Below are 26924 nucleotides of genomic sequence, written 5' to 3'. Positions count from 1 at the left end.
TTTGTGTCTTTTTATTTCTACTAGTCTGTTAATATATTTTTAGTGCTTAGTAACTGCTTGATTGTTCAATGAAAATTTAAAATGTGGAAAAAGTCTTAGCTTCCAACAACTTCTCAGTTCAAAATAAGACCATAAAAGAAGTAACATTTACTTAATTTGAAAAGATTATTCAAACCATCTTTATCTCATTTAGTCTCACAATATCCTGTATTTAGGCAGAAAAAATATGAACTAATAAAGTTAGGAATAAAAAATGATATTGCCCAAAGGAGAAAATTTTCAAAGGAAGCGTTAAATAAAATTTCAACATATACAACAGAAAAAGCAGAGTGGACACAGGGTAGAGAAGGGAATGGAGCCTTTGCTTTTTCCCTTGTACCTTCAGTGTGCCTGAAACACTGCTACAAATCCCCAGGCTCCCTCAGACTTATGTTGAAAATCAATGTACAGGGATCCCTGGGTGGCGCAGCGGTTTGGCGCCTGCCTTTGGCTCAGGGCGCGATCCTGGAGACCCGGGATCGAATCCCGCGTTGGGCTCCCGGTGCATGGAGCCTGCTTCTCTCTCTGCCTCTCTCTTTCTCTCTCTCTCTCTGTGACTATCGTAAATAAATAATTTTTAAAAAATTTAAAAAAAAAAGAAAATCAATGTACATTTAGCAAGTGTCACAGGGAGTTCGGGACAGAGAGAAGGAAGACCAATGGGGATATATGGTGGTAAGAGAAGGCTTCATGAATAGGAGGAAATGAAACCCAGTTTTTAGTTAAGAAAAGGGTTTAAATAAAAGGAAAGGAAGAAGCTAGTGAATCAGTAGGTGAGAAAATACTATGAACAAAGGCTGAGAGGTGGGAACATGGAAAGCTAAGAGGGTTATATTTATCCTGTACACCAAAGGGAGCTGTTAAAAACTACCAAAAAGAGGAATGATATATGTACTGCTGGATATTAGTACAATGAACAAACTGAAAGGGAACAGTCAGGCTGGCAGTGAGGAAGAATGTTCAATAATTTACGCATGACATAAAAAGGACTAAAGATAAAAATAGTTGAGAGGGTAGAAAAAACATTTAAAGACATTTGTAAACAGAGTCATAGGGAGATTATGCCTTGCAAAGGTCATAAAACAAGTGAATGGAAGAATCACTGTGGGACCAGGAACTAGTTCTCCTATCTTGGATCAAAATATGTGCCTTTACATGGCTTTCTAAAGGTCACTTTTCTGGTAGGTTCTAAATGTTTGTTCAGTTGTTTGTCCTTCGATCGATCCATCCAAAATATTAAATGCACATGTAAGGGAAAAAAATGAGTAAGAAATAGCCTCTGATTTTGAATATGGCTTGTCCTAAAGACAGAGTGGAAAAGGACATCAAAAGACAAGCCGAAATCTCATACTAAAGTTTCACTTAAAAGAAAAAGACAAGCTTTTAGTATCATTTAAGAAGACAGAGGCTTTGGTATTAAAGAAATGACTAAATATCTGTTTACAGGTTTGACAAGATGAAAACTTGCACTGAAAGTTAATCCTAAACTGGATTCTGAGATGAGTTGACTATGCTTACGTATTTAATTAATGTGTAAGAAAATGATCTTCTTAGTTAAAAAAATAAAAAATAAAAATAACCTGGCATACAAATTAAAACCAGGTATCATTTCTACTGCTCAAAATGGCAAAGGCAACTTTTAAGTAGAAAATCAGCATCAGTAAGGGTATAAGGAATCAGTACTCTCATACCAATACTGTGTAAGGTGGTACAAGCTTTGGGAAGGGCAATTTTATTTTATTATTTATTTTATTTTATTTTATATTTTATATTTTATTTTATTTTTATTGGAGTTCAATTTGCTAACGTATAGCATAACACCCAGTGCTCATCCCATCAAGTGCCCCCCTCAGTGGGAAGGGCAATTTTAGACAAGAGAATTCTTCAAAGCGTTTGTCCCTCACAACTCTACTCCTGGGGATTTATATTAAGAAAACAGTAAGGGAGATAATGTAGTAACATACTTATGATGATGTGTACTGCTTCACTGATTACGAAGACAAAAAAAGGAAACAGGTTAAATTTCCAACAATAGTAAACCTGTTAAAATTTATTACAACAATATAAAGGATAACTATGCAGTCATTAAAAATGAAATTGTTAAAGAGTATCTATGGCAGGGAAAGGAATGTAAATGATAAATAAATGATAAAAGTATTCCAGTATGATCACATTTTGGGGCAGAGGGGATTTGCATATGAAAAGATCTGAAATGGCATGTCAGATGGTAAACCCAGGGTATTTGGATTACAAATCCATTTTCTTTTTATTTTTAAAACTTTCTGCAAAAACACTTTTTTCTTTACTGAAGTACAGTTGACTCTTGAGGAACACAGGTTTAAACTGTGAGGGTCCACTTACACATTTTTTTTGACACAGTATAATGCTAAAAATGTATTTCCTCTTTCTTATGATTTTCTTAATAACACTTGTTTTTCTTTATTCTAAGAACATGATATATAATACCAATAACATACAAAATATGTGTAAACTGACTGTGTTATTAGTAAGGCTTCTAGTCAACAGTGAACTATTAGCAGTTAAATCTTTGTAGATTCAAAAAAAAAAAATCTTTGAAGATTCAAAAGTGGTATGTGGATGTTAGTGTCCCTTAACCTCCACATTGTTCAAGGGTCAACAATATATTTAATTATAAGATAACTATACAATTATTCTTCTGATCAAAGTTTTGCATCAAACTTAGGAATACATAAAAGTTTTAATATATACTGGTTTAATATGAAGCTTTTTAAATTGTTAAATGTAATTGCTTGTTGCTCCAATATTATCATCATCTTCATCATAGGTAACATCGTTATATAATGCTTATCACATGCCCAGCAGAATTTTAAGCACTTTTACATTTATCAACTCATTTAATCCATTTATAAGCCTTAGAAGTATTACTATTATCCCAAGAGCACAGTAAGCTTAAGTAACTTGTCCAACATTACCCTGCTGGTAATTAAAAGAACTGGGATTCAAACTCAGACACTCCAGCTCCATTGTTTCCTCAGTCACTCCATTCCACTGCCTCTATTACAATTTATTCAATATGATATCATAGACCATAAGGTTTATGATATCTGAAGCATGATTACTGGTGGCTGATAAAAATTTTTAAGAGTTAGTTGTACAATAGTATAATTACATAGGTTTATATTTCTTATAAAAGAACACAGGGTATGATTGTTGCTTTATGATCATCCTGTCAAGATCACATGGTATGGAGTACTAAAAGATATCTTCATTTTCAGAAATATAAAATATCCCAGGAACTCTCAAACTGTAATGGGAGAAACAGAGTTCCTTGGGTAGGGGCAATGTTGTATACAATTAAAATCTCCAGCATGCAGCAGATTACCTATATAATAACAAGCATCCAATAAATGTTTTCTGAAAGAAGACAGATAAATTTAGTACTTACAGTTTTCCTAGTATATGAAATGCAAAACCTCTGTGGATTATAATGTGTCTCTCAGATAAAACTTAAGAAATGTTTTTGACCCTCCTTCAAAATTAATCTAATTCTCACAGCTGAGAACTCAAGCTATTACTGAAGAGTGACTTTTAGTTTCTGATCAACAAACTATTTATCATGGACAATGGAGAACTACTATAGACTAATAAGCAGCATAAATGATGTCAGCATCTTAAGAACCATTATCAACAAAGCTTTTCTCCCCTAACACTCCGCTTATCTTTATGTCTGAGCTCAAATCACAGTTCTTCCAAAGGGTCTCTGTAGCTTTTTAATTGGCTTTTGTTTCCCTCTTCATTGATTCATATTTTGTGCCTTTTTTGTTCAGGTATCTGTGCCCTGAACTAGATATTAGTCTCTAGAAGAGATGACTAAATTCTGTTTATCTGTTCCAGCAAACAAAAAAGGATATCTAGCAAAGTACTCTTACACTTAGCAGACAATCCACAAATATTTGCTGAACTGACATCTTAAAAAGAGAGGCTTCAAGTGTCATTTCTGACAAATGACAAAATAAAAGATTTTTAAAGAAATAGTTATCAGGTATTAAAAGCAAACAGAAATATATCCTATGCTAAGTTAAAATTTGTCAGGATGAAATTTCCTTGCAATTAAAAAAAATCTTACGTTTCAGTTCTCAAAACTTACATTTTATTATTTTTATTTTTTTTTAAATTTTTTATTTATTTATGATAGTCACACACAGAGAGAGAGAGAGAGGCAGAGACACAGGCGGAGGGAGAAACAGGCTCCATGCACCGGGAGCCCGACGTGGGACTCGATCCCGGGTCTCCAGGATCGCGCCCTGGGCCAAAGGCAGGCACCAAACCGCTGCGCCACCCAGGGACCCCCTTATTTTTATTTTTAAATTTAAATTCAGTTAACATATATTATTGGTTTCAGAGGTAGAGGTTAGTGATGCATCAGTTTTATGTAACACCCAATGATCATTACATCACATGCCCTCCTTAATGCCCATCATCCAGTTACCCCAGCTCCCCCCTTTTCTCCCCTCCAGCAACCCTCTAGTTTGTTTCCTAGAATCAAGTCTCTTTTGATTTGTTTCCCTCTCTGATTTTATTTTTCCCTCTTCCTCTATGATTCTGTTGTTTCTTAAATTCCACATATGAGCGAGATCATATAGTTGTATTTCTCTGATTATTTCACTTAGTATATCTACCCATGTGTTGCAAATACCAAGACTTCATTCTCTTAGATGGCTGAGTAGTATTCCATTGAGTGTGTGTGTGTACACATACACAACATCTTTTCTTTATCCATTTACCTGTCTATGGACATCTGGGCTCTTTCCATAGTCTGGCTATTGTGAACATTGCTGCTATAAACATTGGGGTGCAGGTGCCCCTTTGATTCACTACATTTATACCCTTGGGATAAATACCCAGTAGTGCAATTGCAGAGTTGTATGATAGCTCTATTTTCAACTTTTTAAAGAGGCTCCATACTGTTCTTCCGAGTGGCTATCTGCTTGCATTCCCACTAACAATATATGAGAGTTCCTCTTTCTCTGCATCCCCGCCAACATCCGTCATTTCTTGACTTGTTATTTTTAGCCATTCTGACTGGTGTGGGGAGGGTATCTCATTGTGGTTTTGATTTCTACTTCCCTGATGCCCAGCGACGTGAAGAATTTTTTCATGTCTTCTGCCCATTTCTTGATTGGATTGTTTGTTCTTTGGGTGTTGAGTTTGACAAGTTCTTTAGAGATTGTGGATTAACTAGCTCTTCATCTGATATGTCATTTGCAAATATTTTCTCCCATTCTGTCGACTGTCTTTTGGTTGACTGTTTCTTTTGCTGTGCAAAAGCTTTCTATCTTGATGAAGTAGTTCCCCAATAGTTCATTTGAATATAGTTCATTTGAACCCCAATAGTTCATTTTTGCCTTTGTTTACCTTACCTTTGGGGACAGGTCTAGTAAGAAGTTGCTGGGGTTGAGGTCGTGAAGGTTGCTGCCTGTCTCCTCTAGGATTTTGAAGGATTTCTGTCTCACATTTAGGTCTTTCATACATTTTGAATTTATTTTTGTATATGGTGTGAGGAAATGGTCCAGCTTCATTTTGCATGTGGCTGTCCACTTTTCCCAATAGCATTTGTTGAAGACACTGTCTTTTTTCCATTGGTTATTTTTTCCTGCCTTGTCAAAGATTAGTTGACCATAGAGTTGAGGGCCCATTTCTGGGTTCTCTATTCTGTTCCACTGATCTATGTGCCTATTTTTGTGCCAGTACCATGCTGTCTAGATTACAGCTTTGTAATTGAGCTTGAGGTCGTTACCTGCCATGTGCATTCTAAGTACTAGGAATAGCAGTAAAACAGACAAGCATCTTATTCTCATGGAACTTGCATCGTAATTTGGTGAGACAGACAATAAGCTAGTACTACAAATATTTATGGTAATTTCAGATAGTGAAAAATGCTGTGAAAACAATCAACACTGATCAGTGAAGATGTGTAAAAGAAGACGACTTTTGAGCTGGTATTTGAAAGATAAGAAGCCCTAAGAAAATCTGAAGAAGTGTTCTTGGGTAACAGCAGTACAAAGGCTCTTGACAGGAATGAGATTGGTATATTTAGGAAATGCAAAAGAGCACCATGGATAAGAAGCAGGCAGGAGTCAGATCACCTAAATGTCTTAGAAACTTAGGAATATGGACTTTAACTGTAAAATTAAGCCATTAAAATGAGAGGTCTTAAAAAAAGAAAGTAAAATCTGATTTTCCTATTTTGTCTGTAGGATAAATTCCTAAAAAAGAACTGCTACATCAAAGAGTGTGTGCAATTTAAGTTTTGGCAAATATTGCTAAAATGACTCTAAAAACTGCACCTATTTTTATTCCTATCAAAAACATGTGTAGGATGCCTGTCTCTCCAAACCTTAGCAACACTGGCTATTGCTTTAAAATCTTTGCCAATAGGTTAAAAATTATGTAAACCTGTAAAATCTTTGCCAACAGTGAAAAATGATACAAATTTGGCTCAAACTTTATAATTTTATTCAGGCATATATTATAGTGACTTGATATGTTTATACATTCCAGAATGATCCCACAATAACTCTAGTTATCATCTGCCACCATACAAAGTTGTTATAACTTTATTATTGACTATATGCCTTATGTTGTACCTTAATATTCCCAAGCCTTATTTATAACTGTAAGTTTGTACCTCTTAAACCCCTTTACCAATTTCAACTGCCCCTCAGACCCTCCCTATTCTGGTTACTGACTTCTGTATCTGAGTCTGTTTCTATATTGTTAGTTCATTTATTTTTGCTTTTCAGATTCCACATATAAGTGAAATCACACAGTATTTTTCTTTCTCTCATTTATTTCACTTAGCATAACAACCCCTAGGTCCATCCATGTTGTTGCAAATGGCAAGACTTCATTTTTTTTTTTTTATGGCTGAGTAATATTTCTAAGTCTGTATATCACATCATATCCTCTGTATCAATTTATCTATCAGTGGACAGTTGCTTCCATACCTTGGTGAATGCAAATGCTGCTGCAGTGAACATAGAGGTGCATATATCTTTGGACAGATACCCAGAAGCAGGATTGTTAGATCGTATGGTATTTCTATTTTTAATTTTTTTGAGGAACTTCCCTACTGTTTTCCATAGTGGTTGTACCAATTTACTTTTCCACCAATAGTGTATGAGCGTTCCCTTCTCTCTACTTCCTCATTAATATTTGTGTTTTTTTGTGTTTTTACTAATAGCTAATCTGACAAGTGTGAGGTAATATCTCATTGTGGGTTTGTTTGGTTTGCTTGAAGCAATGATTTTTTTTTTATTTTTTTTAAGTTTTTATTTTAATCATTCAGTGCTCATGACAAGTGTACTCCTTAATCCCTAACACCTATTCCACCTATCCTCCCATCCATCTCCCCTCTGGTAACCACCAATTTGTTCTCTGTAGTTGAGAGTCTGTTTAATGATTTGTTTCTTTTTTCCTCACTGCTAGCTTGTTTTGTTTTTAAAATTCTACATATGAGTGAAATCATAAGGCATTTGTCTTTCTCTGACTTATTTCACTTAGCATTATACTCTCCAGCTCCATCTATGTTGTTGCAAATGGCAAAATTTCATTCTTCTTTATGGTTAACATTCCTGTGTGTGTGTGTATGTGTGTGCGCACGCACATGTAAACACATATTACATCTTCTTTATCCATTCATCAATCAATGAACACTTAAGCTGCTTCCATATCTTATCTTGATTACTGTAAATAATGTTGCTATAAAATAGGGTATACCTGTGTGTATCTCTTTGAATTAGTGTTTTTGTGTTATTTGGGTAAAACACACAGTAGTGTGATTGCTGGATCATAGGGTAGTTCCATTTTTAACTTTTTGAGGAAACTCCACACTATTTTCCAGAGTGGCTGTAAAGGTTTATATTCCTACCAAGAGTGCATGTGGGTTCTTTTTTCTCCACATCCTCACCAATACTTGCTTCTTGAGTTTTGATTCTAGCCATTCTGACAGGTATGAGGTTGATACCTCATTGTAGTTTTGATTTGCTTTTAGTAAGTGATGATGAACACCCTTTCATGTGTTTGTTGGCCATCTGTATGCCTTCTTTGGAATAATGTCTATACAAGTCCTCTGCCCACTTTTTAATCAGGTTTTTTATTTTAAGATTTATTTATTTTAGAGAGAAAGGGAAAGCGTGCACGTGAGTAGGGGGAAAGGCAAAGGGAGAGAATCTTCAAGCAGAACCACTGCTAAGCATGTAGCCTGACTCGGGGCTCAGTTTCATGACTCATGAGATCATGCATGACCTGAGGTGAAATCAAGAGTTGGAGGTTTAACCGACTGAACCACCCAGATGCTCCAATCAGGTTGTTTGTTTCTTTTAACATTAAGTTGGGTAAGTTGTTAACCCCTCACTGGATGCAGGTTTTGCAAATATCTTCTGTTCATGGGTGTCTTTTCATTTGATTGATGGTTTCTGTACAAAGGCTTTTTTTGTTTAATGTAAACTCATTTGTCAACTTTAGCTTTTGTTTCCCTTGTCTGAGGAGACTGGTTCAAATAAACTTAAGACTGGGGATGCCCGGGTGGCTCAGTGGTGAGCATCTGCCTTCAGCTCAGGGTGTGATCCTGGAGTCCCAGGATGGAGTCCCATATCGGGCTCCCTGCATGGAGCCTACTTCTCCTTCTGCCTGTGTCTCTGCCTCTCTCTCTCTCTGTATTCTCATGAATAAATAAATAAATATTAAAAAAAAAACAACAACAACTAAGACTGGTGTCAAAAGGTTTACTTCCTATGTTTTCTTCTACAAGTTTTATGGTTGCAGGTCATACATTCAAGTCTTAAATCCATTTTGAATTTACTCTGTAAATGGTATAAGATAGTGGTCCAGTTTCATTCTTCAGCATGTAGCTGTCCAGTACTCTCAAAACCATTTATTAAAGAGACTGTCTTTTTAATAATGTACATTCATGCCTCCTTTGTCTTAAATTAATTGGCCATATTTGCGTGGGTTTATTTCTGGGCTCTGTATTTTGTTCTGATCTATGTGTCTGCTTTTGAACCAGTATCACACTGTTTTGATTATTATACCTTTGTAGTATAGTTTGAAATCAGGGAGTATAGTACCTCAAAGCTTTATTTTTATTTTTTTAACTTTTTATTTAAGTTCAATTTAGTTAACATATAGTGTATTACTAGTTTCAGAGGTAGAATTTAATAATTTCTCAGTTGCATAGAACACCCAGTGCTTATTGTATCAAGTGCCCTCCTTAATGCCAATTACCTCACCCCAACCACCTTCCAGCAACCCTCAATTTGTTCCCTAGACTTAAAAGTCTCTTATGATTTGCCTCCTTCTCTGTTTTTATCTTATTTCATTTTTCTTTCTTCTCCCTTATGTTCATCTGTTTTGTTTCTTAAATTCCACATATGGGTGAAACCATACAGTATTTGCCTTTCTCTCACTTATTTCTCTTAGCATAATACCCTTTAGTTCCATCCATGTTGTTGCAACTGGCAAAATTTCATTCTTTTATATAGCTGAATTATATTCCACGTGTGTGTGTGTACAGTGTAATAATTATAATGTAACCATTCTATTCAGATTTTCAACTTCTTCATGATTCAGTCTTAGAGGGTTTTGTGTTTCTTGTACATGTACATACACACACACCAATTCTTCTTTATCCATTTATCTGTCAGGGGGCATCAGCTTTGTTCTTTTTCAAGATTGCTTTGGCTCTTTGGATTCTTTAGTGGTTCTACAAAAAGTTTAGGAATCTTTGTTCTAGTTCTGTGAAAAATGTCATTGGTATTTTGATATGGAGTTTACTGACTGTATGTTAGTTGTGGTAATATGGACATTTTGACAATATAAATTCTTCCTACCCATGAGCATAGTATATATTTTCACTTACTTGTTTTCAATTGCTTCCACCAATGTCTTATAGTTTTCAGAGTACTGGTCTTTCAATTCCTGGGTTATATTTATTCCTAGGTATTTCATTATTTTTGGTACAATTATAAATGAGATTGCTTTCTTAATTTCTCTTTCTGATAGACCACTATTAGTGTAGAGAAATGCAATGAATTTCTGTATGTTAATTTCATATCCAGTGATTTTACTCAATTCATTTATTAGGTATAATAGTTTTTTTGGTGGAGTCTTTTTTCTATATATAATATCCTATCATCTTTAACTTTTAAAGAATTTAACTTTTTCCTTTCAAATCTGGATGACTTCTATTTCTTTTTCTTGCCTGACTGCTGTGGCTTCCAATACTATGAAGAATAAAAGTGGCAAGAGTGAGCATTCTTGTTTTGTTCCTGATCCTAGAGGAAAAGCTTGAAGCTTTTTAAAGTTGAGTATTATGTTAGCAGTGAGTTTTTACTCATAAATGGATGCTGAATTCTGTCAAATGCTTCTTCTGCATCTACTGAGATGATCATATAATTTTTATCCTTTTTGTTAATGTGTATCATGTGGATTGATTGCAGATGTAGAACCATCCTTGCATCCCTGGAATGAAGTACACCTGATCATGGAGGATGATCCTTTTAATCTATTATTGAATTGAGTCTGGTAATATTTTGTTGAGGATTTCTGAATTTATGTGCATTATGGATACTGGCCTATAAAGGGGCCTCTGATTTTGGTATAGAGGTAATGCTGGCCTTTAAAGTAAATTTGGTGGCATTCCTTCCTTTTCAATTTTTTCTAATAATTTGAGAAGGATAGGTACCAAGGATAGGTACTTGTTGAAATGTTTGGTAGAATTTACCTGTGAAGCTGTCTGGTCCCGGACTTTCATTTTTGGGGGATTTTAAACTACTGATTCAATTTCATTACTTGTAATCAGTCTATTCAGATTTTCAATTTCTTCATGATTCAGTCTTAGAGGGTTTTGTGTTTCTTGGAATCCATTTCTTCTAGGTTTCCTATTTTGTTGGTGTGCAATTGTTCACAGGGTCCAACTTTATGTTTAATTTCTTTTTGCTATGTATTTCTTTGTAATTTCTCTGTATTAAGAATTTGTCATGACAACTGAAAATAGGTCAGGTAAACAATAGAACAGTTGTATTTATGACAGAATGAGACAATCTAAAAATGTAACTTACCTCTAGTTTGGAAAATTTATATTGCAAAATGACAGTAGTCTAATATTCATGATATTTTACTTGTTACTCTTTTTTCTGCCCAAAATCTACCTCCCAATAAAGTTAGCTCCACTAACTTTTTCACAATGCAAAAGTACCTAAAAGGAAATGATGAATATACCTTTGTACACTTGGATAAGTATATGTGTAAGAATATAAGTTCTTTTAAGTGGATCTGTTAGGACAAAGATTTTTTGTAGTTAAAATACTGATAAATATAGCCACATTAGCATCCAAAAGCTTTGCACTCATTTCTGTCCCTACCAAAAGTGTGGCAAGTAGAACACAGTTGTGTTCTGTACATTTCCAATTACTCTCTAATTCCCCACCTCCTTAAGATAGATGTTTCAATCCTCAATCAACAATTAACAATACAGAAGCTGTGAGATACGGATAATTATCTACTAAAACAAGTATAAATTATTAAAGCAAAAGATCTTAAACTGAATTTGGTGTACTTTTATTTGACCAGTTGTATTTATTCGTTTGATGCAAAACTGATAACTTGACTAGATGAAAGAAAAGATACTAAAAGAACTAATTTCTAGAACTTTCTTGCCTTTTTCATCTATAAACCTTTCATAATAGAAGATATATTTTGAGACATGTAAATAAAAGGTACTATACAAATAAAAACTACTAGTACTGGGGCACCTGTGTGATTAAGTAGGTTAAGTGTCTGATTCTTGATTTTGGCTTAGGTCATGATCTCAAGGTTATGAGATTGAGCCCCATGTGGGGCTCTGTGCTGGGTGTGGAGTCTGCTTAAGACTGCCTCTACTTTGGCCCCTCCCCTCCCACCCCTCCCAGGTGCCTGAAGGTCCATGCTCTCTCTTACAAAACATAAAAACAAAAAAACTACTACTAAAAAGAGAAGAAAAAATTTAAATTTCAACACTTACAATCATCCAGGTCTAGAAGTGAAACATCTTTGGTAAGATTTCTATCTTGCTTTGTTTTTTTTTCTTCTTTCTCCTATAGATAAGAAATATTTAATTTATTGCATATTCTATTAAAAAATCAATGAAGTAATTCTTAATGTTTCAGAACATTTATTTGCTCCACTTAGCCTTCCAAGAAAAAAATCAAGTTAAGCTCTCTGTATGGTTATATGGACTATATATATATATTTTTTTAATTTATTTACTCATGAGAGACACAGAGAGAGAGAGACAGAAGCAGAGACACAGGCAGAGGGAGAAGCAGGCTCTATGCAGGGAGCCTGACATGGGACTCAATCCCGGGTCTCCAGGATCATGCCCTGGGCTGAAGGCGGCGCTAAACTGCTGAGCCACCCAGGCTGCCCTGGACTGTATTTTTTAATCAAAATTTTCATTTTAGGTAATATACAGTATTTCTTCTCCACCATTAAAACTGTTATTTTTAAATATTTTATTTAAAGATTATAAAGGTCCATTAGAAGAAAATCTAAATATAAATATTTTGTGATCTGACAACTTTTGCTAAAAATGTAAAATAACATAAAATGGCCCTTTGGTAGAAAGTGTACAAACATCTTGAAAATAATTTTTAAACAAGTTGATTTAATTAAGAAAAGGAAGTGCTCAACCAATATAAGCTTAGCTCTGAAATTCTCAAGAGGCTTGTGATAGAAAGGCTTTTCTGAGATGTAGTTTGTGACAGGCATTGTAGTAGGTACTTTATATTTCAACAGTGGGTTCCATCAGACTCCTTCAGCCCAAAAGTATTCATTAAAATCTACAAATGACATTTTCAGACTCTCAATCTTACATGAAAAGTATTCATTTACTTTATTGTTTTCTTTTGGGGAGAACAAGTATTTTAAAACATATCTGCACATATTTAGGATTTTCTCTACCTCAGATTTGCTTATTCAATCTACAATATTTTTGAAATGTGGATAATCATGAACTAGAAAACAGTACCCCTAAGCCTGAGGTATTCACAGTTTGGTCAGAGATTGAGAAGAGAAGTGACATATAAATAAAGAAAAAAATATGTATATAGCAGTTGTTTTTTTTTAAAGAACAAATTAAGTTCAGTAATGAGTAGCATTATAAAAAAAGGTCAACAAAGATTAGGACGCTAAATATTTGGACCAAAGCTACTTACCTTTATAAAGTATACTTTTTATACTAAATCTCAGATTAAAGGTCAAACTTAAGTTTTTGCTAAAATGTTTTTGTTCATTTACTCAATCATTCATTCATCCAACAAACATGTAAAGACTTTTTAACATGTATCAGATTCTGCACTAAGCAAAGGAAGTAACATAGCTAACACATAGTTCCTGCCTTCAGATAACTTAGAATCTGATAAAGGAATTTACAGCTTATCTATACAAATCATTATAAGTATTTCTGAAGTTTTCCTCTAACCACAGAAAGGTATCACCAAAGCAAATGATGGTTGATTACCATCATTTAAAGTCTACACCATGTTAGAGTTCTTAAAATGGTGAAAATACATGGATACATCAATTACATGTTAGGTAACATTTTAAAATGATCTTAAGTTCTGCTATTTTTTTCCCTTATGCCAAAACTCAAAACAAATTATTTTCAAGTATCATACAATAATACACATTACAATACTAACTAAATACATCAGCATTGATTTTCTTCATGAGAATAATTGTTTCTGCCACTGAAAACTTCAAACTATCTAGGTGGATTTTAATTTTCACTCATTAGTTAAAAACAAAGCAAACAATATTTGCTCCTCTTTCAACACCTAAAATGAATAATGATTTCTAGGACTGGGGAAAAAATGTTAATTTTGAATTTGGAATGAAATAAAAACAGGTTCAGAATGAAAATGCCGTCTCAACTAGAATATCATTCCTGTGAAGAAAGAACATAAAAAAAAGAGCTTAACACCATGTGACTTATCAAAATACTATGCTGAGCACAATGGGTATAGCTTCCTAATAAGTTACGATGGTGCATGACTGTCTTTATGGAACTGTAACCTTCCCACCTGAAAAATTAGAAACGTATCAAATCAAGATAAAGTTAAAGCTGGAAACAAGTCTATATCTTATTTTCTACTTCAACAGCTAAGAGTGTGTAACAATATCTATTAAATACACATCAGGTCACATACAACATAGGACAGAGCTGCATGTGAAATTGACATAATCTCTTATTAGAAGTCTAAAACAGAAAGAAAAAAGGCTCTCAAAAGGACAGAATTTCATTGACTTTCTGAGAAGAGCAAATAACCGGTGACTGAAATACAACATTAGCAATAGATAACGGTCATTTCTACTGAATTGAAAAAGCCTTGCATTCCAAATCAAGGCTATAAAAAGCTTCGTGATGTGTTTGGCATTCCTCTCTTATATTATATTTCATTTTTCATTTAAAAAATTCATAGTAAGTTCAAAACATTTTCATACTTAAAGGATCTCCTATAAAAATAAAAATCTGAATTCTAAACAAAGAAGTTAAGAGCCCTATTCCATCAAACATTTCTCCATTTGCAATTCATCTTGGTAATAGAGACAGAACCTGGGTAAATGCATATAGGACTTGAGGCAGGAGATTTTTCTTGCTCAATGCATAATTCATGTGCTCCGCCTGCAAAGTGTGTAAAATGAGAATTTCACACCGCAGCACGAGCCATGGAGCTGCAGAGAAAAGGCAGATGAAATCATATTTTACTGTGTGAATTTTATTTCTTACCCTCCCAATATTTATACAAAACCATCACTGACAAACCAAACACACTGACAGATCACCCGCTGCTTCCGTTGTGTTAGTACTTGAGAGGAGGTCAGGCAGAAAGATAGACAATCTGTTTTTGTATATTTGTTTAAATAGAGGATTAGGTTTTTAACAGCTGAGTGGCTGTATTAGACTTTTATAAGGACAACAGCAACTGATCCTAAAATCTCACTACAAAAATACCTAGTGATCAATCCATCACCCTCAAATCTCCATTTTGTTTCTATGGTGTTCGATTATACACCTCAACACATCAACATTTTCAAAATAAATCACAAAGTTACCGGTTAAGAAATTGATTTCTATTTAATATAATTCATTTCAGGTAATTAAAAAAGATCCTGGAACTACTTATTAAACTCCAAATAATACAAATAAAATATGTAATAATATATCTGTAAAGATTATTTTATGTATTATGCATGTTCATTTTATGCTGATTTAAAAAAAAAGTAGAAAAAAGATATGAAACAAGCACCAAATATGCTTCCTAAGGGGAAATTATTGTAAAGATTGAAATGAAAATGATAAAATAGGATAAGTGGTATGTAAACTTTTGTCAAACTCATATTGTACTTTGAAATCAACAAAAATTCAAGGCTAATTTTTAGCCTCACAGGGCAAGATATTTACATAAAATATTTTCAATTAGAATGACCAACCAAGGAAACTCTCTTGCCTTCAAGTCATCTAACAAATCTGATTTTAAAAATCTGAGGCTCACACTCCCAATGAGCTTTAAAACAAAAGTATGCTGTTAGTAAATTGAGACTTCTTTACAAATCAGAAGTAGTCTAAACTGTTAAACAACTCTTCCCTATTAGATTACACCTACTTCAATAAGAAAGCTTCTTAATGGCATTCACTTTGATTTACAGATCAACTCAGGTGAAATGGTATTTCTGTTCTGGAGTACTTAAAATATAAAGTAAATTGGGAACGACATAGATTTAAAAAAAGGCAAGGTTTTGAACCGTGAGTCTAAAACCAATATTCTACCATATGCACAGAAGATATGTAATTGCAACATACATAAGTACTTGTACAAACACAAGTAAAATTTGTTTTCTATTTCTCAAGTGGGGTAGGACACCAATTGGAAAATAGTTTCTTTCACTCTTATTCATGATCTGTTCACAGTACCTGCCAATTTTATTTCATACCCAATAATCTTTAACATGGCAGATCTTTTACTAAGCCGTATCTTAACATTTACTAATATCTAAATAGACTCTAGTCACAGTAACAGTGACTAGTCTATGGTGCACTTAAGAGATTTAATCCCCCCCAAACGGATTAGTAAAATTTTATGAGATCCATGTTACCTGTGATAAAGATTACTGACAGCATCTCAAACACTGCTATGTATATATAGATAGTACTGCTTTCCTTCACAGCTAGTACATATATTAATCTTTTGATTCATGTAGGAAATGCTCTTAACATGAAATGTTAAGTGCAAGGATGTTATATATATTTATTTCTACTGACAGATTATATTTTATACAGAGCTTATATATAATTAAAATGTTGCTAATATTTACAAAGAAAATGCACAGAGTTATGCACAATAAATTATAATCATGGTTTAAAATTTTTATTATTGGGCAGCATGGATGGCTCAGCGGTTTAGTGCTGCCCTCAGCCCAGGGCGTGATCCTAGAGACCTTGGATCAAGTCCCACGTCGGGCTTCCTGCATGAAGCCTCCTTCTCCCTCTGCCTGTTTCTCTGCCTCTCTCTCCTCTCTGTGTATTCTCATGAATAAATAAATAAAATCTTTTAAAAATATTTATTTAAATCAATGATTATTTAAATCTTCAGCAGCTGGTGCACAGACACAAGATATAATCAGAACTGGGACACCTGAGTGGCTCAGCCATTGAGCCTCTGCCTTTGGTTCGGGGTAGGGCCTTGGAGTCCCAGGATTCAGTCCTGCATCTCCCTTTGCCTGTGTCTCTGTCTTTCTCTCTCTTTCTCTCTGTCTTTCATGAATAAATAAAAATCTTAAAAATAAAAAAAAAGATACCATCAGAACTAGTGAATCACAGTTAAGGCATGAAGAATGAACTAACAAGGTGATAGTAGAAATAACTATTATATGTAGGAACATGCTAATACACTGCCTAGTTTTAAAAACATCAAAGCCCAGATTCAATTAAAACAATTCAAAAGTCTGGTAACTTTTTAAAAAACATTTTAAATAAACCTGTGACCATCTGTTCAACACATAATTTTAACTACGAGCAGAATATAACTTAATTATATCAGTAAAAAATAGGATAAAGTGATATAAATGTGAATCTCTTCCTGATACAATGTGGTCTACATTATTAATTTTGCTTTTCATTCTTTTGTGTTAAAAAAAAGTTCCTTTTACATTGTAAAAAGTATGGGAAAGCAATTAAAATATGGATCTATTAAAAGTAATTTTGTTATAGGTATAATTTGGGGTAAAAGAACTATTTCATAAGAAGGGTTAGACTTAAAATATTTTTCTAACTAGCATATTTTAGAAAAGAACACCTACCAATAAAAATATGCTTGCCCATCTAAATAATTGTCACTGAAAACACGATAATTTTCTTTGGTCATTACTGACAATATCTTCTCTAAGATGAGGACATCTTCTCCAATCATTAACACAAACAAATCTGAGGCCAGAATGTATGACTATAATATATAGTTTTATGTTTTATGGATATGCTGGGGCATAGTGTTGAATGACACATACTTCAAGAACATAAACAACAGTGGTTCTCAGTCTTTTGACTATCTCTACACCATTCACATGAGTAATGTCTTCTTATCAGTAACATTTTTCATTCCATGCAGTCATTCTCAACTAGGAGAAGTGGAGGGACCACTCTCTGATTGAGCCAGTTTTTCCTCAGCTTTTATTTTCTGTAATAAGAGAAATGGTACAGAAGGAAAAACAGAGGCATAGAAATGAGAAAGCACACAACACGTTAAGAGAACTACAAATATGTAGTTGGATATGTATGGATATTTACAAATATCCACTGGGATTAGAACACAGGGACCACTAAGGAAATTGAGAACAGAGAGATAGGTTTGGCCATGTGTGCCTGCAGAGTTTTTACTGAACTAAGATAATAATGGGGCATCATTATGGGTAACTTTAACATTAACCTGGTAACCATTTAGAAAAACTGCCTTGGGGAATCGAAGGATGACCAATGGCAATGGTCTAAGAGTGAGGTCATGAAGAGCTGATTTAGTACGGTGGTAGGAGGAAAAGAAGAAACAGATATGAGATATAATACAAAGAATCTCTAAGACTTGGCAACTGTGTAAACATGTAGGATATAGGAAAAGTCAAAGATAATTCTGGGGCTACAGATCTGGGTACTAGTACCAAACAGTAGAACAAGTCTCCTTCTGGCTATATCAGGTTTTGAGAAATCAGTAGCTCTTAAGAAGTCTAAGAATTTGGTTTAAGTTTAGAAAGAAAAGTTAGAGGGGTTCTAGGGATTTAGAGATGTTTTTATAGAAGTATTTCACTTAAATATTTTAGCTGAAACCATGGGATGGGAGTGAATGAGTCTCACAACGGGAAAAAAACATAGAGAAAAAGACTGAAAATAAGTGGATTCACATTGATTAATATATTTTTTTAAATGTGTTCCAAGCACTAACTTTGGGGCCATGTTCACACTTAGATGTCAGAGGGGTTAAAAAGTGAAGCAATTAAAGGATTCAAAGGCCAAAGAAGTTAGAAGAAAGGAGAAACAAAGAGTTTCAAGTAGTGGAGGAATAGTCACATAAGAAAATTAAGAAGGGTAATAACCAAGAGGTTACTGGGTTTGGGGAAATATAATGGTTGACTTTTCAGAAAGCAGTATCTGTAGGAAGTGGTTAAGAGTGGAAACCTATTTATTTATTTACTTTTAAGATTTTATTCATTTATTCATGAGAGAGAGAGAGAGAGAGAGAGAGAGAGAGGCAGAGACACAGGCAGAGGGAGAAGCAGGCTCCATGCAGGGAGCCCGACATGGGACTCGATCCCGAGACTCCAGTATCACGCACTGGGCTGAAGGCAGGTGCCAAACCGCTGAGCCACCTGGGGATCCCCGAGTGGAAACCAATTTAAAGGACTCTAAGAAATAACTGGATTAAGAGATTGTGGATGAAGACTACCTAGATTACTTTTCTGAATTCTCACTTTAATACACTCTCTATTTCTATCTCTCTCTCCCCTCCTTCCTGCTCCTCATCCCCCAACTGCTGGGAAAGACTTGAGTGCCTCGGTTGGTAGAGTAGGAATTAATTAGTGGAGAAAGGGACTGACAAGCGCAAATTATCAAAAAGGTCAAAGGAAGGAAGATTTTTTTTCTTGGCTGAGAGGACAGAAAATTGCTTACTTAGAGCTACATTTTAAGAAAAAGGAGGATAAGAGATTGCATATTAGAGAATGGAGAGAGGCAGGAGACATCCACAGTGAATAACAGCTCAATCTTCTGCAGAGAGGGGTCATACCTGGACATGAATTTATAATTTGAATGGCATAAAAAGAGTCAGAAAAATACAGGAGACAGTAAGTGCTCAAAAAAAATTTCAGTTCCTCTCTGCACTGGCATTCTGAAATTCTACAATTATTGGTCTCTCAGGGAATTAATATTCAAGTTAAAAAAATGTTAACACTGCTGTTTTATATTTATATGGTGCTTTACATTGATCTTTCATATTTTTTTTATAATAGCACTTGAAAGTAGTAGAGTAGATATTAGCAGTTTTAGTTTATAGATGAGGAAACTGAAGCATAAAGATATTATCTTCCAAAAAGTAGAACACTATACCCATCTCATAAGACCCCATAAAATAAACTGTTTTCAAAGCTATATATTCAAAGTACCTCCAAGGCTTCATTTTCATGCTCAATATCCCCAAAACACACTATCCAAGTGTAAGAAAAAGAAGAGAAACAGTAAAAGTATAGATTTAGTTTGGCTGCAGATTTAAGGCATATGAATTTTCAGCACTAACATACTGACATGCTAAATTAAGGTAAAGCACCCACCATCTGCCTTCATTACTCATAATCTAGAGCAGAAGCCACAACACTTGGTTTAAGGAGGACTTCTACAATTACAAAGCTGCCCATTATTAGAAAACTGGTAGACTTGTAATTGCAGACTATATTCCAAATCACTCAGAAAGGAATAGTAAAAAATAGTTATGGTGGCTCCAAGGTGGAGAATATTCCAAGTGATAAATTAAAACAAATAATCCTGTCTATTATAGATAGGAAAAGACAATATGGAGAAAATAAGCCATATACACAAAACACATGGACATAAAACTATCAAGAATGTGAGTAAAATCTGAAGTTTTCAAGTCTTATTAGATTATTCCAATACTTTAAAATTTCATACTTATGTTCTACAGGAAAATATTTTCAATTATTAAGAGGCATTGCTCACTGAAATTGTTGGACAAAGAAGAAACAAACTGAAAGCTACCTCTGTAGCTTTCTAATGGGGTTTTAAAACCTTGCTTCTAATACTATGTAGGCACTAAAGTCTACATTTTTCAACTTTTACAAAACTCCCTAAGAATAGGTACTTAATACGCACTTTAATTCTACTCACTTGACATTTATTGATTTCTTGTTTGCTCCTTTTTTAAAACACTGATTTCTAATTCTGGGTTGTATTTACTGTCAATTTCTAAAGCTTCTCTCTTTTAAATAACACCTTAAACTTTTAAAATAAATAAATAGGAAATGAATAATTTGATATAAATAACTTAATATAAGTAGGAAATGATACAACGTCAAACCCACTATATGATACATTTTTTATGAGGTCAGAATAATAAACATAAAAATCACTAACATATTATGTCATTTTTGGAAAAGAGAAATCTTAGATTATAGATAATAGACACAAGTTTTAAATATAAATTCAAGTTTAAAAAGGGTTTCGTTATATGCAAGAATATTTGCAATAAGGTAAGACAAAAACTAGCTAATTTTCAAACATGCTTGTTCTTTTTTTAAAAAATATGTTTATTCTTTAATAATAAATCTCTGGATGGGAGAAGGCAATTATCTACTTCAATGAACTTATTTTTATCCTTGGCTACTCAGATGACTTATTAAAGGAATTCAAGTTAATAGAAAAAAAATGAGAAAAATATTAAGTTAAAAAACTGAATTCAGTGAAAGGCAAAGTTTGACATTTTCAAAATATGGGATAATACAGTTTAATTACATAAACTACTGCATTTGAAGCCCAGGACCAACATGATGCCTTGACAGGAAAGGAATAAAAATGAAGTATCAGAAAGATATGCAATAGGTATGAATTTTATATTTTATATTAATAACATTTTTTCAATTTATACTTCTATTTTTTGCTGTTAGGCAGACAGGTTTCAGTGTTACAAATAGAACATCAGAAAGCACTATCATTCTATTTCGTAAGAGATTCTTACATTTGTTTTTAAATATAGGGCTAATGAATTTTATTAACCATTGAAAGTGTTCTATTACCCCAAATACCTGTTTTTAAAAAGCATTATTTGTCTCAATTTCTTAAAATGTATATACATTTATATTAACTTGCTCAATATTATTTCTGTGACTTCCTTTTATTTCCCTTTTCTCAAAAGCCTCCATTGTCACGTGCTAGCTCATAATAAAAAGGGCCCTAACTCCTAACATTGAGCTCTGTAACTTCAGTGGCAAAGAATGAGATTAAAAAAAGTTTCTTGGGCATTGTTGAGCAACCAACTCCTCGTTTCAGGTAAGGCTGTGATCTCAGGGTAGTGAAATCTAGCCCTGTCAGGCTATGTACTTAGCTTAGAGTTGGTTTGGAATTCTCTTCTCCCTCTGCCCCTCCCCACCACGTTCTTACTTTCTCTCTAAAATAAATAAATAAATCTTAAAAGAAAAAAGGTTTCCAATTTCTCTGTAGGGCTGAGTTAACAAAAAGGAAGCAATTATCTAATATAAAAAAACGAATGAATGAAGATGGTATTTATTTTGTCAGTGACAATGTTAAATTTCTTTCTCAATGTCTGGATTTTCAACAGAACTTTTCCAAAAGTATTTATTCTTAATTGGAAAAAGGCTATGAGAACACTTACTTTCAATTATAGTAATGTGCAATAATCTCTTACCATAGTAACTTTTTTGGATTCAGATTCACTTTCAGATTCTGATTCTGATTCAGAATCTGATGAACTTTCTTCTGCTGAACTAGAATCAGTGCTGGAAGAATCTGAAGTTTTAGATTTTTCATTTTCTTTCTCTTCATCTTCAGAATCACTGTGGATGATAAATTTTAAAATATCAACGTTAAATCCTTTATATGGCAAATCAGAGCTATATGTCCATTTTGCCTATAAATCAGAATCTTTACTAGAGAAATATGTTTCCCTGAAAGTCCATTTTTTTAATATGTAAAAGACAATAAAAATGGTTTTAAAATTCCAGAGCATATTAATAAAATAATAGAGGTATATATATCAGAACCCAATCAAAATCAATTATACTACCACGTCACATATACTTCAAATGCAAAAAATCATAAAACAACACTAAATGATATCAGTGGAAAACAATTAACAATTAAATGTTTGATTCACCAGGAATATATATTAGGTGCTAATAGAAACAACTTCAAAGATACTTAAGACTGATTTTAAAATGTTGTTTCAAAATGCTAAATGTTCATTCATAAATTTAAATATACATATACTTTTGCTAAAATAGATTTGCACTTTATGGATTGTTTTGTCCAAGAAAATTATTTACATGTATTCTGAAATGTGACTCATAAACTATGTTTATGAGGAAATGCTAACCAGATCAAAAGAGATTTTTTTTAAGAGATTATTTGACAGAGCATGCAAAAGCAGAAGAGTGGCAGGCAGAGGGAGAGGGAGAAGCAGACTCCCCACTGAACAGGGAGCCCAATGTGGGGCTCGATCCCAGGATCCTGGGATTACCACCTGAACCTAGGGCAGATGTTTAACTGAATGAGCCACCCAGGTGCCCCAACACAGATTTCTTCTAAAGCAAAGTCTTACTAAAAATACAAGATAATCAAATATAAACTTTTAAAATAAAATACCAAATGATCAAACCTAAATGCTGATGCTACTCACTCATTCATTTAATAAATATTAACTGACCACCCACCATGTGTTGATAGTAAGTCAGTGCTAAGGATAAGGTATAGACGATCTCTGTGTTTCCCTTACAGTCTACATTCCATTAGAAAATACAGAGAAGATGGCAATGACAATAAAGTATGGTAAATAATAAGTGATAAAGTATAATGTGTCATGAGAGAGCATCTAAACAAACTTAACCAAATTAGGGAGTGCTTCCTAGAGGAAGACACATAAGCTGAGAAATAGGAGTAAGGCAGGGAATAGGGATAGTCTCAAGTAGGGAGGTAGTTCTCCAAGGAGAGGGAATATGTGAGGTAGCCAAATGGTCTTTTCTCAAAGAGAGATGCCTTATGGTCTTCTACATTTTCTCAAAACTGAAGGCCTAGCTCTCTTTCCATGTGTGTGTTATTTTTTTTTTTTTAATACTGTGTCAGGCAGTTTTAGAAACTTCGTATCAATTAGCTAATTTAGATGTTCCAACATATTCTTACTGGGTGTATTATTATTCTATAATATTCAGGAAAGTTAAAAAACTTGCTCAAGGACACATCACGTGGAGTGGCAGAACTGGAATTTGAACTCAGTTATGCTTCTTATTCTAAAGACCACATTTTCCCCACTACACCATACTAGCTCCTTTCAAATGAAAAATACTTTGGAGTGTAAAACTCAAATTTAATCATAATAGTTATGATTACTAAAGGGTGGTTTTAAAGACACTTAAAGCTTGTAGCTTTAAGCAATTATCATTCAGGGGCACCTGGCTGGCTCAGTCAAAACAGCTCTTATCCTCAGGGTTTTTTTTTTTTTTTTCTTCAGGGTTTTAAGTTCAAACTCCATGTTGGGTGTAGAGATAACTTAAAAATAAAGCTTTTAGTAAGACTTATCATATAGGTACACCAGCAAAGTTTGAAAAAAAATTCTAAGAGATAGGCAGAAAAGCACAGGGGGAGAGAGTAGTGAAACAAGGAAAGAAATCAATATTTCCTAGAATTGATTTTTGTGGAGGAAATACGATTGCTGTTTATTAAAAATAAAGTCATGGTAACATCTCAGAGCACATGTAATTATATTCAATGACTAAAAAATATGTTTTTTTTTCCAGTAGCAAAGAATGGCAATTTACTATTCCCAACTCAACGGTTAAAACATGTACTTAAAAATATAAGGTTTTCAATGTATCTGAGATTCCCCTTGGTGTAATAAATAATTCTTTTAAATTAAAACATAGGCAAAGAGAAAACTCCATTCCTGAAGGAAAAAAACACACAATGAATCTAACAGAATACATGATTAAAAATTTCTAGCATACTGACTTTTGCTACCTGTAAAGATACTGAGTACACTGAACAAAATTTTCCCTTCCTGGAAATAACATACTTTTTATGAACTATAATCACAGATATTCTGATATTAAACCAAAGTACAAAATTTCCCTCAAAGGATATTGCAAACCAAGTAAATCCTTCGCTGCAACAAGTGAATTATTCTGCATACATTTAACTTACAGCTTTTAAGATAAGATTTTAAAGGTAAAAGCATTATTTTGTTATGCAGCACTCAATTTTGATGGGTAATTACTGTTTACCTTACTGCTTAGAGTTTCAGATGTTAATCTAATGAAAAGAATTTACTGGTAACTAGCTTTTTAACTTTGCAATGATGAAAAGCCTGTATTAATTTAACCTACAGATTTCATTTGTTCTGAACAGGAAAAACAATATAAATCACTTTTAAAATCATTAAATCCTGACTTAAATTAATAAAGTCATAATTAGGGCATTATGCTGTGTTTGTTATGGAAGTGGCAGGGCGAGTTGCTTTAATTACTGTCTGTAATAAAAGGAGCAGAGAGCGTACTGCGCCCCAATCAGTGCTGTCAGCCACGACTGAGCTGGGCTGCAAGCTCATCAAGTGAGCGGGCAGCAGGCTCTGAGGGAAAGGGCCATCATGTCTGCAGAGGCCACTCGCTGACAGCAAGGGGGAAAACAGACTCATACAATCCAAGGTATTAGCCCCAATTACTCAAAATTTTAATGACACTTTAATACACGATAATGCTGATAATGGGAGATCTTAAAAAGCGCTAACACTTAAATATCTTATGACCGTCTTCCTTCACAGCCCTTGACTCCAATATTTGGATCATAATCTTTTTACTATAACACTATTTAGAAAAATCAATTGTCTTAGTTACATAATGGCAAAGTGTTGAAGGATTTAATTTTAGCCCTCAGCAAAATTGCTACAAAAGGTAATTAAGTGTTTCATACCTACTTCTTGATCACTTAACTCAGCCTTCCAAGGTTATACCAATTTTCAAAATGTAACCCAAAGATTTGTTCAAGTTCAAAATGAAAACTAACTATAGTAAATTATAGAATAATGGGAACTAGTATTCTAATTAATTTTACAAAACTCAGTATCTGGGTAAAAATACATGTATTTTCTCACTTACTTTACAAATTAAAGGGAAATGTTATCCTGGGGCAAAATGCCACAGAATATTTTTTGAAGAAAATTATGACAAAATATTACCTTTTCCCTTTACTTTTGGAGTTCCTCTTGGCTCTTCTTTTGTCTCCTACTTCTGACACACTTTCACTGTCACTCCTATGCTCACTGGAGGAGTCCTCACTGCTGTCCTCACTGCTGTCTCCCTCTTCGTCTTGTTCTCCACTTGCACTTCCAGATTCACTCTCTGAAAAAATATAACCGGATGCTTCTTGATTTAGAGCCATTTAATTATACATAAGGACCCAAGTAACTGTCAATATTCATTAGAAATGAAACCAGATGTTGAATTTTAGTTTACGGGACCCCACTTGTTCAACTCAATTTCCACACTCTTGTCATTCGGTCCTCCCACACCCACGTTCCTGCCACAGTGTGTGTAAGGAGCTCCAAAAGACAGACAAGGCACTCTGAGAGTGAGTGGGGAAAAGCAAAGAAAAGGTGAACTAAGTAAACCAAATTTGAGAGAATCTCATTTTTCAAATCCTTAAGTATTTAGTTATGGCAAAAACTTTTTTAAAGGAATGTATAAGGATAGAGAAATAATTTTTAATTCTACTGATGGTGAGAAATTTTACTGAGAGAAGGTGGCAAGAGATGAATCCTTTTAGGTATAAATTTTGAGAGGGGAATGAGCCATTTGACTCATTTGTAAAAAATTCAACTCAAAGACAATAAATAAAATTACTAATTACAAAGTTATTACTTATTTCAGGTAGTATAAGAATTTTCCATAGGTCAAAGAGATCATAAAATTATACTGTGGAGCTATACATTTCCATGTTTTAAATACAAATTATAGCATACTAGGACTCTTCCCAGAAGTGATACATGTAGTTTATCTGTGTGTATTTTAAACATGAAGCATAATTTTTTACTATTTGAAATGATTATAGTATAAAGCTGTAGCCTAGATAAGAGGAGACAAACTGTTCCCCCATCTATTATCTACCTGATGAAGGGCCCTTAGCCAGGAACATATTATAATAGGTAAATAGTATCTACTTTATGAGGATTGATTTATGCATCACACAGTGAAAAGTTAGGATTACCCATATTCCTTTGGAATAGCATATAGTAGTTAAAAACATGGGTTTTCAAGTAGGAATCTCTGGGTTCAAATCCTAGCTTTGCCACTTACAAGTTCTAAGACTGAGCAAGTTATTCAACCTCTCTGGGTCTTAATATCCTTTCCAGCAATGATGACAATAATACTAGCTACAGAGCTGTTGTGAAGATTTAAGGATTTGAAACATGTAAAGGTGATTAGGACACAACAGTGCCTGCCACATGGAAAGGCATTTATTATCATCAGCTTCTACAACGAGCAAAATTTACCTTACCCAAATTTTATAAAACTGAACAGGATATTTTAAA

General features: G+C 33.8%; 1 protein-coding gene across 7 annotated transcripts in view; it reads right to left on the bottom strand.

The window, feature by feature from the left end:
* The window catches only part of AP3B1 (adaptor related protein complex 3 subunit beta 1), a 262968-nt gene that overhangs the window by 72393 nt on the left and 163651 nt on the right, over positions 1–26924 (bottom strand). For all 7 annotated transcript variants that reach the window (XM_041752074.1, XM_041752073.1, XM_041752077.1 and 4 more), the window contains 3 exons: positions 25572–25734; positions 22035–22182; positions 12083–12155 (listed from right to left, as the gene is read on the bottom strand). In XM_041752074.1, coding sequence (XP_041608008.1) covers positions 12083–12155; positions 22035–22182; positions 25572–25734 — 384 coding nt within the window. The remainder of the gene's footprint in view (positions 1–12082; positions 12156–22034; positions 22183–25571; positions 25735–26924) is intronic.

The sequence above is a fragment of the Vulpes lagopus genome, chromosome 4 (genome assembly GCF_018345385.1).
Source record: "Vulpes lagopus strain Blue_001 chromosome 4, ASM1834538v1, whole genome shotgun sequence".
NCBI lineage: Eukaryota > Metazoa > Chordata > Mammalia > Carnivora > Canidae > Vulpes > Vulpes lagopus.
Note: the sequence above shows the minus strand (reverse complement) of the source record. Positions and strands in the feature narration are given on the sequence as shown.